Raw genomic sequence first — 19,200 nt, 5'->3', positions numbered from 1 at the left:
CAAATGGGAAAAATGAGGTAAAAGAAGGGTGTGTCTTGCCTAGTATATCAGTGAGCAGAGCCAGAATGGAGAGGCCAGTCAGCTGAGCCCAAGTCTTGAGACACCCCAGTCTTATTAAGGCTGCCTTTACTCAGCACTGCTGCTACACCTCTCTTTGGAATCCTTTCTGCACTTAGCTTTTCTAACAGTGAGCTCTACTGAGTCTTCTACTTACACCTCTAACCACTGCTTCTGTGCTTCCTTATCAGGTCCAGGGCCCATGACCTGAGAGTAGAAGAGGAGGGAGTAGGCTTTGATAGCTGAGCCCCAGAAGGTAAATAAAATTTAGTTTTGTTATGCCAAGACTGCCAAAAAACCTGAACATGAGGAAGTTGAAGCAGAACGTGTAGAGTTTGCCAACAGAGTTCTCGAACAAGCAGTTATAGAGGCAAACCGCAGTGAAACAACGAAAGGAGAGGACCCCTTGGACACGGCTGCTGAGAAGTTGCTCCATGAACTCATAGGACCTATAGAAGAGCCAGCCTCTACTCATTGACTTAGAGCAAGCTTGTCTAACCTGCTGGCAGCAAGCTGCATGTAGCCCAGAACAGCTTTGAATGCAGCCCAACACAACTTTGTAAAGTTGCTTAAAACATGAGATTTTTTTTTTAGCTCATCAGCCATTAAGTGTACTTTATGTTGGCCCAATTCTTCATCCAGTGTGGCTCAGGGAGGCCAAAAGATTGGACACTTTTGGCATAAAGCCTCTCTATGCCTCTGGTCCATGTCTGTCTTCTGCACGTAGCCAATGAAAAGAATCTAAAGCTGAAAGGGCAGGGAACCTTTCTGATGCTCTTGTGAGGCAAAGGGATTGAGATCATTGCAGAGAAGTTGGCAACTGGAGGCCCATCATTTTTTCAGTGGCCAGGACATCCCCATTCTGGGTGGAGGAAGGCTTTAGCAAATACTAAAATGCTTATTTATCTATTGCTGTTTTTTTATGTCTATCACAGTCTAGGAACCAGTACCTTGAAGCATTATCCTTGATTAATTTATAGTTTTCTGCCCTTTACTGACTGCCTAGGAAAGAAGTGGTCAGAGGTACAACAAGATGAACAATGCTGTTCTTGATTACGAAAACCTATATTCATTCTGTGTATCCATGGATAATTTTAATCTTCTAAATTGATTTGTTATTTTCTATGCTTTATTTTTATAAAAAGTCATTTTTCAGTAAACATATAACATTATCAAGAGCTACCTAATCCATGTACATAAAATGTCATGTGAGTATAAATATATATATAATGTATAAAAATAAAATTATTCTAATTTTTTAAAAATTACTAAAGTTCATTTAACTGTGAGCTGGATGCCTGAGTCTGAAGCGTTGATTCCTGTGTGTCCTTGAGCTAGTCACTTCCCCTTTTTGCCCCTCTGCTCTCATACCCACACAGTGAAAGGTCTGGATCAGTGGTTTTAGTCACCTGGCCTATTCTATCAAATCAACTTGGGATAATTGTTAAAAGTATACATCCCTGGCCCCACTTCCAGATCAACAGAATCGGGTGCTTAGAAATTTTTAGTTCTGATAGTCTTCCAGGTGATGTAGCCAGGTTTCGAGTAGTTGTCTTCCTTGAACCCCTCTGGTTCTGATGTTTTAGGATCGTTTGCCTTCTTTCTCTCTTGCTCATTTTCTGTTCTCTTTCCTTTTTTCCCTAGAGTGCTTCTCTAACTAGACTGTGAACCTCTGAGGAGGAGGGTTCTCTTTATCCCTGTCGTCCAGCGCAGTGTCTGACACATTGGTAGTGCTCAGTCAGCAGTGGAAGCAATGAAAGGAAGGAGGGAATAAATGAGCTCTCATGGCTGTATACCACCTGTACACATCCAAGGAATGCCCTTAATTTTTCCAGCAGCCTTGGTCATAGATTTCTTCAGAACGGTAAATGGAAAGAGCACAGACCTTGGAATCTAAGAAAACTGAATTTGAATCTCAAGTCTTTGTCTTACTATGTAGTGATTTCTCCCAAGTCGTAATCTTTTTAAACTACAGTTTCTTTGATTGTAAAATAAGGAGAATGGCACCTGTTGCTTGAAATCGTGGTTAGGATTGACTTACTACATGAAAATATGAATGTAGAGTGCTTGACATATAGTAGGAACTCAAGTATCTCAGCTTCTTTTCTTCTTTTACATGCCCAGTGGTGAGTGACAGTAAAAGGAGGGAGGAAGATTCAGAAGAATAGATCAACCCAAGCCAGGCCACAGAGGATGACAATATGGTTCATTGTTATTTCCTGGCTTCCTGGGACACTGAGGTTCTGATTGAGGCTTAGGCATCTTGGTTGGATCCCTACTTGCTCAACCCTGGGCACATCAGAATTCAGACATAGAATCTCCTGACTTTAAGTGTGGCATGTTCTCTCTATTACTGTGAACTACAGGAGGTAGATAGATAAATAACAAAAAAAAATAATAATTCAAGGAACCATTGTAGGTTGGGGACCCTTATGCAGGCCTGATGTCTAGGCTTGCTGTGAGAAACTCAAGTTCATTTCAAATGGTTTGTTCTCAGAGTTAAATATCTGTTCATTGGTTTTGTTAGCATATCAACTCCTCTCTCCACACACTGTGTGTTGGAACTGCCACAGCATGCTGCTTTTCATAAAAGTCTCTCTTTCAAACCAAGTCCAGCTGTTTAAGTCCTAGAAGGCAGCCAGATTTGTTCTCTTCTGGGCAAAATGGTAAATGCTTATCACTCCCCACAATGCCTCCAGAACCACAAAAATAACAGCCACCCTTTACTGAGTGCCTACTGTGCTTGAGTCCTTTGACATCACTAGCAGTGGTTATTATTAGCTCATTTTATAGGGCAGTAGGTTATGATTAAGACTGTAGACTTTAAAGTTTGACCAAGGTTCAAATCCTGGCCCCACTATATTTTAGCAAATCCTCTCTGGGTTTCTGTTTCTTACCAGCAAAAAGCAGCTAGTAATGTATACCTCATAGTACTGAAAGGATTAACTGAACAACACATGCATGGCATTCAGTACCACACCTAATGCATGGTAAGTAAATCCTCAATAAATGTAACTGTAGTAATGATGGCAATGCTGTGTTCTCTTCATCTATAAAAGATAATTCACTATAGTGGATACCAGAGAGATGAGGAGAGGTGACAAAAATACCAACAGTTTCTATTAATTTAAGCCAGACTCAAGAGAACCTCAGAAATAGTATTAGAAAGGGCCCTGGTATGATTGCTTGGAATAAACTTAGTGAATAGCTGCAGTTTATTATTCATTCAGCAGATTTTTATTGACTGCCTACTATGTTTCAGGCCTTGTGCTAACAGCTGGAAGTACTATGATGATAAAACAGACATGATCCCTTGCCCTCAAGGAGCTTAAAGTCTTATGGAAGGACTCGGACACTGTAAAAAAAAAATTGTACCAGTCATGTAAAATTACAAACTAGGATAAATGCTACGAAAGAAACGGACAAGGTATTCTGAGAATGTATGATAGTGGTCCTCACCTACTTCACATGATCAAGGATAGCTTTGCTGAGGAATTGACATCTGAGCTGAGATCTGAAGGATCAGTAAGAGTTATTATTAGATGAAAGGAGTGTATAGGGTGGGGAGAAAGCTTTCTAGGCATATGGACAAATGTGGCCCCTATGGTGAGAAGCAGCTTAGCGCTTTCAAAGAACTGAGAAGGTCCATATGACTTGAGTACAGAGAAAAGGCTGGAGGGGGAGATTAGGGCCTTGTAGGTCATGTGAAGAATTTTTTTCTCTTTAGTCTAAGCTCATAGGAATCATAGAAGGATTTGAAGCACGGGTGGTTATGTGTATGTTACACATGGGGAGGGCACTATGCTCAATGTGACATTTATAAGAGATCTTTCCAACAATGGCTTGAGAATGGATGGAGGGTGCCGAAGTCGGGGAGGGGGACCCAGTTAAGGAGGGTTTTGCAGTGGTCTCATAAGAAATCATGCTGGATAGAGCCAGAGAGGTAACAGTGGAGATAAGAAGGACAACATGGTTTGAGATATTTAGGAGGTAAAATTAACAGGACTTGCTGATGGATTGAATGTAGCTGTGAGGAAAGGGAAAAGGCGAAGCACAAGCCCCAGGATTCTGGGTGCATGAATGGGAATGGCCCTGCCATTCACTAAGCTAAGAAATTAAAAAAAGTAGAAATGTGTCCTTGAAGTCAGGAGGACCTAGGCTCCAGTGAACACACTGCACTGGAGGCACCTTTTAGACATCTGGATATAGATATTCCATGCCCACAGCCACCAAGGGTAAGCCACAGTGGCCTTAGAATGCCCCAAGCAATCTGACCCCCATCCAGCCTCTCTGGGAGTTAGCTTGTTTCGTAGCTGGCCTGAGGACTCATGGTTTGCTTCCCACCCTTGCAGTTCTGTTTCCTTACCAGAATATCCTGAAAAGGAATGCCATAGGAGAATTCAGCCTAAGAAAGAATAGGAACAGTCTGGGGAGAGACTCTGCTGCTTTAGGGGAAACAATTTAGATATTGGTGCGTGTTGTTTGAGATGTTTTTTCCAAATCTGTGAGTGAGATATTTGTGTTTGACATGTGGGCTTTTACTTATTAAAATATTTGCCATTAATATAGAGCTACTATGTGGTAGACACAATGTCAAGTCAGAAAGGACCTGTGGTACTTTGGAAGCGACACCCCTGGAACCCATCTGGCTTTGCTGTTCTTAGGATCTTAGAGAAATCAGGCAGCATCCTGCCTTTTCTCTGAATACTAAATCTCTAGGATACTGAGTCCTTGAGTTCAGAGGGTTGGTTTGTCAGGGGCTTCCTCTGCAGCTGCAACTCCTCAGTCTGTCTCTGGGGGTCTCTCTTTTGCAGTCTCCCTAGACAGTAACTACATCGGTGCCAGTTATCCACTTGGAACAGGGCTCAGCTGGGCACTCTGAGCTGCCCCATCTTACCACTGCTATATGTTCTGGTTTGTTGCCTGGAAGCAATTCTGTGTCCAGGTGAGCAGGTGAGGGTGAGAGAAGTGTCAGAGTAGGCTTTGTGTCCTTCTGCAGAATGGCAGAGGAGAGCTGGACTGGCGGACAGGAAGGGGGGTGGTGGGCAGAGGTGTGACTCATCCAGCCCTGACACCATGTGATAGGATCTGTGAATACCCATGTGAAATAGATACATGCTTTAAGAACATTTGCCTTGTGAAAATCTGAACTCATAAGCCACATGAATTTGGAACAGCAATTACCATCACAAAAGGGAGCATGGTATCCTTTAAAAAATCCTCTAGTGTATCTAACATGCAATGCAGTGAGGGACGAAATATTTATGCTGATTTAGGCTCTCAGTGGAAGCTGGCATTCTCTATGTCAGTGGAACAAAGAACTTCTTTTAACTAGAGCAGATGGTGAGCCCCTGTCAGGACAGGTGTTCCTGCAGAGGCCAGACGACCATGTGTCAGGTGGGACAGAGGGACTGCTTCCCATGGTGGACTGAGAATCACAGCTCTAAGAGTCTCTGATTCTTGGCTTTGCTTTCAGTCTTGAAAAGTAAGTCTGCCTTAGGCAAATCTGCCAAGGACAGATGTGTCCTTGAAGTCAGAAGGACCTAGGCTAAATCTCAGCTCCACCTCTTCTAGCTATGTAAATTAGGCAGGTGGCTCTCTGAATCCCCTTCTTCTAGTCTATAAGATTAGGTTCATAATACCTTGCAGAGTTTTGTGTACATAAGGGTCAAATGAGTTAAGTCCGGCAGCCAACACCCCAGGATGTGAGGAGGGGAGAAGCCTGAGGGGCCTCTGATCAGCTGACAGCCCTGTGGTGGGTGCGCGTGGATGGTGTGCGCGTGGCTTTAGTTTGCATGCTCTGCACAGGGAGAACTTTCATTGCTATACAGAACACAAATTCAGGGCATGTGTCAGCTCACTGGCAGCCTGGGGTAGGCTGGGACACACTGTCCTGTTTCTGCCTGAGGACTGACACCCACTCAGCAAACAGCCCACCCAGCTTAAATTTCCCCAAAGAACTCAGTCTTCATTACAGAGAAATCGTTTCAGGTGCTGAGAGTGGCATGCTTATTGTAATCTGACCCCTGGAAGAATTCTAACTATGTCTCTTTCCCATGCCAACTCTTTCCTAAAGCTGATTTTAATAAGGAGTTATTTTCCTAATGTGTTGGATAAAATCCTAAAGCGTGTCTCTGATGGTGTCTTAGGAGATTCACAATGTTTTTATTTTCATGGGAGCATTAAGAAGATGTAGACTAGGCTGGGGCAGGCATAGTCACTGTAAACTAGAGGCTACTTGCTGCCTGCAAAATTGTTGATACCCCAGGCAAAACTCTGCCTTCATATGTCACAATCTAGTGTACCTGAATCGTCCCAACTTGAAGACATTTGTCCCTGTTCAGGGTATCCTTCATAGTCATCACAGTTCCATCTGTACACATCATAAAGCTCTGTGTTTACCAGTTATTTTATCTGCCTAGCCTCCCTGTGGGCTCTGCAGGGCAGGGTTCTTGGCCCCTTTATTCAGATTAAGAGAACATGGCTCTGCAAGGTGCAATAGTTTGTCTGAGGTCACCCAACTAATTACTGGCAGGGCTGTTTTTCAAATCCTGGTCTTCTAAGGGGCACCCTGACAAAATGAAAACACCATCCAGTATTTATATCCCACTGAAGGCATTCATGAGCTGTGTGACCTTGTGCAAGCTAGTCATTATAAGTGGTTATTGATATTAATAATTAGAGTAGACTTACAAAGCACCTGGCATGGTAGTAGGTATTCTACACTGCAGCTCATTTTCATTCTCACACTAGACCTGTGAGAGGGGTTTTATTATTATCCATTTTACAGGTAAGCATCCTGAAATTCAGAATGCTAAAGTAGCTTTCCCTGTCTGAGCCCCTGTTTCTCTATAAAATAAGAATATTAATATCTCCCTGTGAGGGTGATGAAGTGAGGTTGAATGAGATAATGTGTATAAACTGCCCAGCACAGAGCCTGGAATAGAGGAAGTGCTTAGTCAATGCTTGTTTCTTTTCCCTAGTTCCTCTGACTTCTAATCTAGTGGTCTTTCAACTGCATCCCACTAAATACATTTGGAAGCTGAGATCATGCTTAAGTCCCCCATAGCTCTCTCCATCACACTCACCCCTGTTGCTCAGAGGCCGCTTTAAGTCTCTCTGTTAGATACTGCCTGTTTAATTTTATGCCAGTTCAGGAAACATCATTCTTCCCTGGCATGCTGCACCACACCCCTGACATTTGCCCCAGGGCTATGTTCTGGACTGCTAAAGCCTACCCTGGCCTCTCTAGCCACAGGGCTTTCCCCTTTCCTGACTTTCTCTAAGTTAAATACAGGTTGCTTCCCTTACTTTGACATTTTACCTGGACTCTTTCATGTTGTTATGTTGTGTTTCATGAGAGGCCACATATGGCACCCAGGTCTTCTGACTTCTAGTGTCATGTGTGCCCTGAAGGCTACTATTCTTCGTTTATTCGGTGTTTCTATCAAGGAATACCTAAGACTGGGTAATTTATAAAGAAAAGAGGTTTACTTGGCTTATGGTTCTCAGATTGTATAAGAAGCATGGCGCCAGAATCTGCTTGGTTTCTGGTGAGGGCCTCAGGCTGCTTCCACTCATGACAGAAGGCAAAGGGGAGCCAACATGTGCAGAGATCACATGGTAAGACAGGAAGCAAGAGAGAGGGGAGGTGCCAGGTTCTTTTTAACAAGTAGCTCTCGCAGGAACTAACAGAATGACAACTCACTCCCCACAGAGGGCATCAAACTATTCATTAGGAATCCATCCCCCTTTACCCAAACATTGTCCATCAGGCCTATACCTCCAATATTGAGATCCAGTTTCAACCTGAGGTTTAGAGGAACTCATTCATTTGGCTTTCAATAAATATTTATTTATTTAGCACTTACTCTCAGCCAGACCCTGTGTTAGACAAAACAGTAAGTGCTATAATACTGAATTAGCATAGATCAAATTAATACCTAGTTTCAGTTTCTAAACTGATTGAGGGTTGGGGTATGAGATGTGGTAATGAAGAGGGGAAGGGCAACACCTGGCAGTGGGTAGACTTGAGAGATAACAGACCTGACTGTCATGTACCTCCATAAATTTGAGAGACTATAGATGAAGGCTAGTTCTTATACCTCTAAAAGATGGCTTGGAGAGGTGAAAGGGGGAGCTATTTCTAAAGAATTCATTCATTCAGCAGTCTTTTAGCCAGTACCTTATCTGTGGCTGGTGTTCTGCTGGTGGTGAATAAGATAGGGCTCTGTTGTTTTGGACTCCCCTTCTCTCTGGGGAGGTAAACATGTGGACAGGTGAATCTCAGTAAGTGGTATAATGGCAAAGGAGAGTCCAGGGAAGGTGAGAACTTCAAAGGAGGGGACTTCCTTTTCCTAGGGGAAGTAAGGGAAAGTTTCATAGAGAAACTGTACTTCAGAAGGGGGTTAGGCAAGAGAACATTCCAGAAAAGGGGAATAATGCTTGAAAAGGCCCAGCATCCTTAAGGAAAGGAGTATATTCAAGAAATAGAAAATAGGGCAATGTGTTTAGGAAATATGTGCTGATGTGTTAGATTATTGATTGTACCATGAAGGTCCTTGGGTGGCAAGGCCCTGTGCTAAGTGGGTGGCATGTTGAGGGTATTGGACTTAGTCCTTTAGGCATCAGGAACCAATAGAGGTGTTAACGCCATAGTCTAGTTGATAGAAAACAAACAGCTGTCCTATTGAATGCTAACCAATCAAATCCACATTTTCTACTGAGTCTGGATGCAGCCTCAGAAATATTCTCACAAAGGAGGCATGAAAGTATGAGGCTTTCAAGTAAGCCCAGTCCAGTAGACCTTGAGTGGATGCCCTTAGCCCATATACCTGGAGTGCTCCAGTAAATGCAAGGCCTTCTTGCCCAATGGACATTGGTCCTTTTCTCCAGAAAGCTCCTTTGAACAGAAAGTTCAGCTCTTTTGAAGAAGATAAAATGCTGGGCTAAGGAATCAGGAAGTAGCCATTAGTCTGTGACCTCACTGTAATTGTCTTTGCCAGCTCTATATCCCTAGCATCCAGCACAAAACTTGGCACATGGTATGTTCACAGTAATGTTTGCTGAGTAAATGAACAAGGAAAAGAAACTAATCAACTCTCTACCCAACTAGTCAACCAGCCAACCTGGATTCTGACTCCAGCTCTTGAATTTTCATTCTCTCAGCTGTACAACCACCTGGTTGTTCTCTAAGGCCTTTCACACTCTACTGTCCTAGGATTGTAGGATGATGAATAGTTCGGAGCAAGCTCAGTTATCATTTATAATTCTAATATGCCTCAAATATCAAAACCAGCACTACTTTACAACATTTCGGATATGCCTTCTAAAAACAGAACCTGCGTCTGTCTCAGAGTTGTGAAGAAAATGTATTAGGTTATATTAAACAGCAAGATTGTCCTTTTAGTAGGAAAAAAATGAATTCTTCCTGACTGGGGATTTTAATTGGAATTTGAGTCAATGTGATCTAAATTTGAGCATCCATCCAGAGAACATTTATTGACATCTGCTGTGAGCAAGGTTTTATGCTAGGCATGAGGGAGATAGGAAAATGAACAAGATGCAGGTCCTTCCAGGCAGGAATTGATGGTGTAGTTAGGGAGATAAAACATATACATGCTTGACTGACCCAAGTGGACAGAGAATAAGTGGAGACAGACCAGATCCAGGGCTAGGAGTGTCAGAGGAGGAAATCCCTTTCAATTACACCATGTACATAAGAAGTCTGCCTCTTACCATAACCCTAGGGCTCAGAATTTAGACTGGGACATTGTGGCTATGAGGATGTACTCTGTAGATTGGCTGTGTGCCATGCAACTGCCTGGAGCTTCCAGTCATCCTCAGCCACCAAATTGAGCACCTCAACCCAAATTGTTATTGGCAACAAACATCATCTTAGGCCTTAATGAACAGTGTGCACATACTACTACACTACCAAGCTTGGTAGCATCTTTTTATGGCTTGTGTCCTTGGGGTTGATTTCAAGAAAAAGTTGTTCACTGTAACAGGAATTAGTGTTTCTTGTTTTGTAAGACTGGAAACTATTAATAATGTTTGTCCAGTGTGTGTTCTTCTCTGCCTTGCCTGCCATAGACATTCAGGACCTAACTGAAATGGGATCATCCACTTTCCAACATGTATCCAACAATTATTTGTCAAATGATTCTCTTTGCAAGGCCCTGTCCTAAGTGGGTAGGAGACAAACACAGGCTTTTATCTCAAGGAGCTGACAAAAAATGTATGAACCAGGCCCAGGGGAACTGAAGTGCCAGCTGAGAATACTACTACAGGGATCAGAGCAGAAAAAGTTTGTTTTTTGCATAAAGTGAGAAATATAAAGGAGATCCATGTGATTTGGACCTCAAAAAGGTAGGAATCATATACGTTGAAATAGGTGTAATAGGATTTCTAAGCTAAAATAATGACAAAAGCATTGAGGAAGCAAAAAACTTCAGGCTTGTTTGGGAAACTGGCAATACTTCAGTTTGGCTAAGGGGAGTAGGGTTTAAAAAAGTTGGGGTCAGGCCGGGCGCGGTGGCTCAAGCCTGTAATCCCAGCACTTTGGGAGGCTGAGGCGGGTGGATCACAAGGTCAACAGATCGAGACCATCCTGGTCAACATGGTGAAACCCTGTCTCTACTAAAAATTACAAAAAATTAGCTGGGCACGGTGGCACGTGCCTGTAATCCCAGCTACTCAGGAGGCTGAGGCAGGAGAATTGCCTGAACCCAGGGGGTGGAGGTTGCGGTGAGCCGAGATCACGCCATTGCACTCCAGCCTGGGTAACAAGAGTGAAACTCCGTCTCAAAAAAAAAAAAAAAAAAGTAGTAAGTTTAATAAGTTTTTAAGCAGGTGTGAGTTGGAAAAATCCTAGAGTTGAAAGGATTTTGGATATAACCCGGTTCAGTACTCCATCTGTATTAGTCCATTTTCATGCTGCTGATAAAGATATACCCAAGACTGAGCAATTTACAAAAGAAAGAGGTTTAGTTGGACTTAACAGTTTCATGTGGCTGGGGAAGCCTCACAATCATAGCAGAAGGCAGGGAGGAGCAACTCACATCTTACATGGATGGTGGGCAGGCAAAAAATGAGAGCGCTTGTGCAGGGGAATGCCTCTTTTTAAAACCATCAGATCTCATGAGACTTATTCACTATTATGAGAACAGCATGGGAAAGACTTGTCCCCATGATTCAATTACCTCCCACCAGGTCTCTCTCACAACCTGTGGGAATTTAAGATAAGATTTGGATGGGGACACAGAGCTAAACCATATCATTCCACCCCCGGCCCCTCCCAAATCTCATGTCCTCACATTTCAAAACCAATCATGTCTTCCCAACAGTCCCCCAAAGTCTAACTCATTTCAGCCTTAACTCAGAAGTCCACAGTCCAAAGTCTCATCACAGACAAGGGAAGTCCCTTCTGCCTATAAGCCTGTAAAATCAAAAGCAAGTTAGTTCTTTCCTAGATATAATGGAGGAACATGCATTGGGTAAATACAGCCATTCCAAATAGGAAAAATTGGCCAAAACAAAGGGGCTGCGGCCCCATGCAAGTCCGAAATCCAGTGAGGCCGTCAAATCTTAAAGCTCCAAATGATCTCCTTTGACTCTGTGTCTCATATTCAGGTCACACTGATGCACGTGGTAGGTTCCCATAGTCTTGGGCAGCTCCACCCCTCTGGCTTTGCAGGGAACAGCCTCCCGTTGGCTGCTTTCATGGGCTGGGATTGAGTGTCTGCAGCTTTTCCAGGTGCACGGTGCAAGCTGTCATTGGATCTACCATTCTGGGATCTGGAGGATGGTAGCCTACAGATCCTCACAGCTCCACTAGGCAGTGCACCAGTCTGTGCACTCACAGGCTTAATACCACGTGGAAGCTGCCAAGGTTTGAGGTTTATACCTCTGAAGCCATGGCCCAAGCTCTGTGCTGGCCCCTTTCAGCCACAGCTGGAATGGCTGGGACACAGAGTACCAGGTCCCTAGGCTGCACACAGCACAGGGACCCTGGGCCTGGCCCATGAAATCATATTTTCCTTCTAGCCCTCCAGGTCTGTGATGGAAGGGGCTGCTGTGAAGACCTCTGACATGCCCTGGAGACATTTTTCCTGTTGTCTTGGGGATTAACACTGGGCTCCTCATTGCTTATGCAAATTTATGTAGCTGGCTTGAATTTCTCCTCAGAAAATGGGATTTTCTTTTCTATTGCATTGTCAGGCTGCAAATTTTCCAAACTTTTATGCTCTGCTTCCCTTATAAAACTGAATGTTTTTAACAGCACCCAAGTCACCTCTTGAATGCTTTTCTGCTTAGAAATTTCTTCCACCAGATGCCCTAAATCATCTCTCTCAAGTTCAAAGTTTCAACGAATCTCTAGGGCAGGGGCAAAATGCCACCAGTCTTTTTGTTAAAACACAACAAGAGTCACCTTTGCTCTAATTCCCAACAAGTCCCTCATCTCCATCTGAGACCATCTTGGATTTTATCGTCCATGTCATTATCAGCATTTTGGTCAAAGCTATCCAACAAGTCTCTAGGGAGTTCCAAACTTTCCCACATTTTCCTGTCTTCTGAGCCCTACAAACTGTTCCAGCCTCTACCTGTTACCCCGTTCCAAAGTCACTTCCACATTTTCAGGTATCTTTTCAGCAGCACCCCAGTCTACTGGTACCAATTTACTGTATTAGTCCATTTTCACACTGCTAATAAAGAATACCTGAAACTGAGCAATTTACAAAAGAAAGAGATTTAATTGGACTTATAGTTCCACTTGTCTGGGGAGGCCTCACAATCATGGCAGAAGGCAAAGAGGAGCAAGTCACATCTTACATGGATGGTAGCAGGCGAAAAATGAGAGAGCTTGTGTAGGGGAATGCCTCTTTATAGAAGCATCAGATCTCGTGAGACTTATTCACTATCATGACAACAGTATGGGAATATCTTGCCCCCATGATTCAGTTTCCTCCCATCAGGACCCTCCCACAACACATGGGAATTCAAGATGAGATTTGGATGGAGACACAGCCAAACCATATCACCATCTCACACATAATGACTGAATCCCAAAGGGAGAAGTTATTAAACCAAGGTCAGACAACTTGTCAATGTTGGTGCTGGAGCTGGGGCCAGAACCATATCTTCTGGCTTCAAATAAAGTGGACTTTTTACACTCCATGATGAAATCTATGCCCTGGAAAGATTAATGAGAGGGGAGGTAGTTTGAAGTAAAGGCAATGCACAAGATATTTAATTAGGGCTTTGGCATTGGGCTGAAGAGGAAGGGGCTGATGGGAGAGAATATAGAGGTCCAGTAAGTAGGACTTGGATGTAGAAGATAGACAAGAGGGAAACTTATCCTGTCTTCAGTTACTCTTCTTTACTGAATTGTCACATTGGGCTCCATTTGGTAACCTATCTCAAAGTGGAAAAGAAGGGATATAGATCCAAAATAAATACATCAAACACCTCCAGTATTTCCCAAAATTAGCCTCTTTGTAATTGTTATTGTTGTTCCTGTTCCCTAGAAGGCCTAATTCTTTCCCAGATCCTGGCCTTTCAACTCTTAAGTCCTCAGAAATGGGATCCATTTTCCAGCTACCATTCTGGCTTCATGATTTTACTTATGGGCTCTTGGAACTGCCATCATTGTCTGAGTGTCCCTGGTTTTGGCTTTGCCACCAGGCCCCATGAAGTTGCCATACATGTGATTTGCCTCCTGTCGCATGACTCTAGGTTTGAAACCAAAGCCCTGAGACATCCTGTAACCCATGCTGACCTCCAGAATAGGCCAGGCACCCAGCCTGAAGGAGGGCTCTGGACTGGATTTTAATTGCGTAAGGGTCTTGCCCCAGGTCTGTAGACCACTTGCCTCAGAATCACCTGGGGAGTATTAAAATGCAGATTTCTGGGCTCCATCTCATCATACTGAAACAGAATCTCTAGGGGTAGGTGATAGGAAGTTGTATTTTTGACAAGTGCACCAAGTGACTTTTATTTACCTAAAGTTTAAGACTCTGCCTTAGTTTAATTTTTTTCCTGGACCTCAGTTTCCTTATTTTAAAATAGAAAAATTATAAATTCAATTTACTGTGAAAATAAAAAAGTACTTTGGAAAGATGCTAAAAGTTTATATGATATACTTATTACATATGATGATGTTTATAGTCTTGAGATAAAGAAAATTTGAAATATTTCTCAGACTGAAATACACTGAAAACTGGTAAACAGTCTGAGGGCTCACACTTAGAAAATGTATGCTTCCTAAGTGTTATGGTTTGAATGTTTGTCCCCTCCAAAATTCATGTTACAATATAGTAATTACAACATTAAGAGGTGAGACCTATAAGAGGTGTTTAGGTCTGCCCTTATGAATGGACTTATGCTGTTATCGAGGGAGTGAGTTCATCCCCACTTGCGCTCTTGCTCGCTCACTCTCTCTCTTGCCACCACCCTCCCTCACCATCCACTATGTCATGATGTATAGGAAGGCCCCCATCAGATTGGCACTTTGATATTGGACTTCTCAGCCTCCAGAACTGTAAACCAATAAATGTCTATTCTTTATACATTATCCAGTCTGTGCTATTCTGTTATGGCAGCACAAAATGTACTAAGACACCAAGTGAGTGAATATATGAATGAATAACCTCAGGAAAGGTAAACCATGAAGAAAGGTCATTAAATTTTTTTTCAACATCCTCTACTTCATGCATTCAATCAGCATTATTCACTGAGTGCCTAATATGTGCCAGGGCACTATGCCAGGCTGAGAATATAAGTAGGATGTGGTCCTTGACCTTAAGGGATTGGAGATCAATATGAGTGTTCAATACAGTGTGATAAGTACTGGCCCCAGGATGGGTGGAGAGGTGGGTATTAGTGCTTTGGCAACAAGAGCAGGAATCTCCTCTATCTGGGGCTGTCAGGAGAGCTGTCACCAAGGAGGTGGCCTTAGAGTATAGGATTATTCCAAGAAGGAAAGCCCTTTTCACAGTCCTTGTCACTCTGACTTCCTTCTTCCATTTCTATTGCATTAAATTCTCTCCTCAATTTCCTCTCCTCCTCCATCAGACTAATCTCAGGAACTCCATGTTTATGTTTTATTTTTTTTTCTTTTTCAACCTACCCAAATCTGCTTTTACACTCAAAACCAACATTTCGGTTTAGTCGTAAACACTTGATCTTAAAACAATGCTCTTTTGAGGAGCAGTGTGGTTTACACTGTTACTCCCAAAACTTTTCATCTGAAATAGTCTTAAGCTTTGTTAGGGATTTTGTTTGTATGTTTACTTTTTACATCAGCCAGCTGAGAGGCGGGGGTGTTATGCTTTGTTAGTTAGTCGCTCTTGGATTTTTTTGTGGTGGTGTTGGGAGGATTGGTGACAACTCGTTTTCCCCAGCTCCTGTTATTTTACTAGATAAATAATCAGTTTTGCTTACCCATAAGAACATCAAGGATTAACTCATGGTCTTCTTTGTGTTTTAAGGTAAGATGATAATGGTTAGTGAATCAGCCTTTAAGGTGACATAGCCCTTTACAACCTACAACATATCTTGACTATTCATGTTCTTTTCTTGTCAAAAGGTGATCCACAAACCAGAGGCAGGGAGGGAGGTGCTAATTAGAAATGGAGAACCTCAGGCACTACCTAAGACCTGCTGAATCAGAATCTGCGCCTTAGCAGTATTCCCTTAGCAGTATTGCACTCATGCACTTCCTAGTGTGCATAAGAATTGCCAGGGAATACTTACAGTCTCTTCTATAAAGCTAGTGGTTTGTCCCATTTATTGAATAGGACATTGAAGTCCGGTGAGATTAGGGAACTTGCCTGAGGTCACCTAACAAGTAGCAGAGCCGGGCTTCAAGCCCTGGTTTATCTGATTCCAGTTCAGCACTTTATCACTGTCATACTAGGTTTGTTTGTGCCATATTGATTGGAGAACACTTCCTCTGTGATTCGTAGTTGTGAAGAAGGAATAAAGTAACAATTTTTCAAGGTATAAATGGATCTTCTTGGGAGTTGCAAGGGACTAGAAGAGTTAAAGGGAGCTCACAGACCAAACCTTGACTTTATGCCAGATACTTGGACAATTCTACACAGGAAGCCTTGTCCCCATTTTACAGATGACCTTCATGAGCCTGTAGGGACTCTCAGGGAAGCAAGGGTTGAGTGTGGTATTTAAAGCTCAGGCACTAGGACTGTCTGTGTCGGAGGTGAAGGAATCAGAGAGATGTCGGACATTTCTTTTCATCCTTAAAATAAGAATCTCTTCTTCTGTGAGGCTCTGACTGATCAGGATGGTGGCTGCCTGCTTCTTCTGAAGTCAGGAACTTAGGCTTTGGTCACTAGGAACTCCTCTTGATTTATGAACAACTCTGTCTTGTAGAGTAAAAGCGGTTTTCCCAAAGAGGATAAAATAGCTTAAAAGAAGGTCTTGAAGAATCAAGATGACAAAATGTATTATTTATAAGGACCTAAAATAAGTGCCAGATCCTCCACTTGAAGTGAGCAGGCGACAGCCGTGCGCTGTGTGGACTAGAGCCCAGCTGACTCCAGCTGGATCCACACGGCAGGGCTGGTCAGCCAGGGCTCCACACACTATTCCTAGGCTCTTCTCAGAAAGTGACTTCTGCTGCCGCTGCAGGCCATCTGTGGAGCTCATACGAATGCGTCCCAGCTTACAAGCTTAAAGAGAAAATTCTTGAAGGAAGCTAGAGGAAATGCAATGAGAATCTGTGGATTGGTAGAAAAGGGCCATAAACACACACTCATCTGTAACACACAGGCATGTAAGATTACATCAACTTCCTGACTTACTCACTCAAGGATACAGACACATCGAGAGCAAGGAGTCCAGGAAGCATATAGTAGATACGAGTTATCTTAACCTCGCCTTCACCAGCCCCTGGTTCCCTAGTGGAACTTGTAGCTGCAGGTGACACCATCCATGCAGAATGGAGTTCTGCTGCATCCAGCAATCAGCCCCTCCTTGCTGCATCACAGGTCTTTTTCACTCAAGGCTTGCCTCATCATTCTTGAAGAACTTACAGTTGCTGTGTTTTCCTTAAAGAGAATGTTCACAAACATTTCTTATACAGAAAGTTCTTCTAGTTTTTGAAGCAAACTCATGGCCAGCAAGTTTACATCTTTATCCAGTGGGGAAAAATACAGATTCAGTGTCTAGGAGTCTCTGATCCATAGCCAGCATTATGGAAAACCCATTTCCTTGTCAGTCATCCCTTGACTCTGGCCTAATACCTTTGTTATCTGGAAGTTTGTGATACTGAGTTAGACCTGAGGATCATTTCCCAAATCTGTTTTTCTGGAGGGCAAGATTCAGTGGCGGGAGGGAGGTCTGAAGAGTAGGAGGTAATGCTGAGGGATTTCTGAGGGCACCCAGGGCAGATAGGAGATTGTGCTCCAGCTCCAGAACGGTTACAAGTCTTACCAACAGAACAATAGGCTAGGATTTGAACAGACACTGCAGATTTCAGAGCCTTCTCACTCAACTCTAATTCTTCCTGTTTCGTTGTCTTTCTCTTTCTCTTCTGGATGTGGTGACTACACTGTGGGGAGAGATAGTTTTAGTAGCCTTGCTGTGTTTGGAGCTTACTTCCTGTTTCTGTTGGCTGATGGCTCCCACCCCAGCCATAGGAGCTGGTTGTGATCCACGGGACCTGATGCAGTCCCCTGGCAGCATCAACCTGGTTTTGTCTCTGGTTCTGATCTCAAGGCCCCTCCAGTTTTCTCTTATAATGTTTGCCCCTAGAGGGCAGGATACAATAGGCTGAGGTTTACCTACATACCCTGGTAGTACAGGGAGCCTTCAAGAAGATGGATATCTGACCTTTCTACCCTCTACATACCAGTTCAGAATAATAAAATCTCAGGCTTGAGAGAAATTTTCAGCATTTGAAAATCCAGATATCTACTCAATATTTGAATGAGAGGGAGTATGGTATAGAAAAAAGAACACTGGTTGTATTCAAATCCCATCTTCAACACTTTCTAGCTGCGTAATCTTGGGCTGGTCACCCAATCCTTATAAGCAAGGAATGCCTTGCAGGGCCCTGCTGGAGAATAAAGATAATCTAGGTAAAGTGCTGACATATATGATGCACTTCGTAAGAAGTAGGTAATACCATTACCCTGTAAACCAGAGGCTTTCTAACTTTTTCCTTCAGAACACTTGAATTCTTTCACATATTCTCCATCATATATGACTTTTAGATTCCTCACAGCTCTGGTTATTTTATTTATTATTATTACTATTGTTATTTTTACTGTGGTAAAATATATATGACATAAATTTACTATTTTAAGCATACAGTCCAGTGACATTAAATACATTCACCTTGTTGTAAAACCCTCACTACGATTCATCTCCAGAACATTTTTATTTTCTCATACTGAAATGTTGTACCTATTAAACAATAACTCCCACTCCCTATCCTTGCAGCCTAGTCACTCTATTTTGAATCTCATGCTCCAGATTCCTCAGTGTCTTTCTTTCCATTGCAGATGGAGGTTAAAAAGAGCCTCTTGGGGCCAGGCACAGTGGCTCATGCCTGTAATCCCAGAACTTTGGGAGACCAAGGCAGGCGAATCATGAGGTCAGGAGATTGAGACCATCCTGGCCAACATGGTGAAACCCTATCTCTACTAAAAATACAAAAATTAGCTGGGTGTGTTGGTGTGTGCCTGTAATCCCAGATACTTGGGAGGCTGAGGCAGGAGAATCGCTTGAACCCAGGAGGCAGAGGTTGCAGTGAGCTGAGATCGTGCCACTGTACTCCAGCCTGGGTGAAAAAGCGAGACTCCATCTCAAACAAACAAACAAAAAAGCCTCTTGGAAGTGTTTTGAGTTCTTCAAACTCCCACTGGGGAGCCCGAGAATTAAAAGTCTATACCAGTTGCAGCAAACTTTTGGGATTGCAGATGGTTATAAAATTGGTGTCAATATAACTGCTTTGCATGGAATGGATCTGGCAAGAGGCTTCGAAGCACTGATACATTCCTTTCAGAAATATCAAAGGATATGGCTTGGCATAGCTTTGGGGAGAAACCAACAGTTTTTGAATTCTTTAATAGCATCTACCTTATGGTGAAGATTAAATGATATAATTCATGTCAAGTG

At 42.9% G+C, this 19,200-nt stretch overlaps 1 protein-coding gene across 8 annotated transcripts in view; it reads left to right on the top strand.

Annotated features, from left to right (window-relative positions):
• The window catches only part of SERGEF (secretion regulating guanine nucleotide exchange factor), a 259,650-nt gene that overhangs the window by 203,698 nt on the left and 36,752 nt on the right, over positions 1-19,200 (top strand). For 2 of the 8 annotated variants that reach the window (XM_078340708.1, XM_078340706.1), the window contains 2 exons: positions 249-313; positions 1,702-1,921. The exons of 4 other annotated variants lie outside the window; for them this stretch is intronic. In XM_078340708.1, coding sequence (XP_078196834.1) covers positions 249-268 — 20 coding nt within the window. In that variant the 3' untranslated portion in view covers positions 269-313; positions 1,702-1,921. Of the gene's footprint in view, positions 1-248; positions 314-1,701; positions 1,922-19,200 lie in introns of those variants that run through there. 2 more of the 8 variants (XM_035265950.3, XM_035265943.3) reach the window with 1 other exon arrangement.

The sequence above is a fragment of the Callithrix jacchus genome, chromosome 10 (genome assembly GCF_049354715.1).
Source record: "Callithrix jacchus isolate 240 chromosome 10, calJac240_pri, whole genome shotgun sequence".
In the NCBI taxonomy this organism is placed as follows: Eukaryota; Metazoa; Chordata; class Mammalia; order Primates; family Cebidae; genus Callithrix; species Callithrix jacchus.
This window is presented reverse-complemented; position numbering and strand designations above follow the sequence as displayed.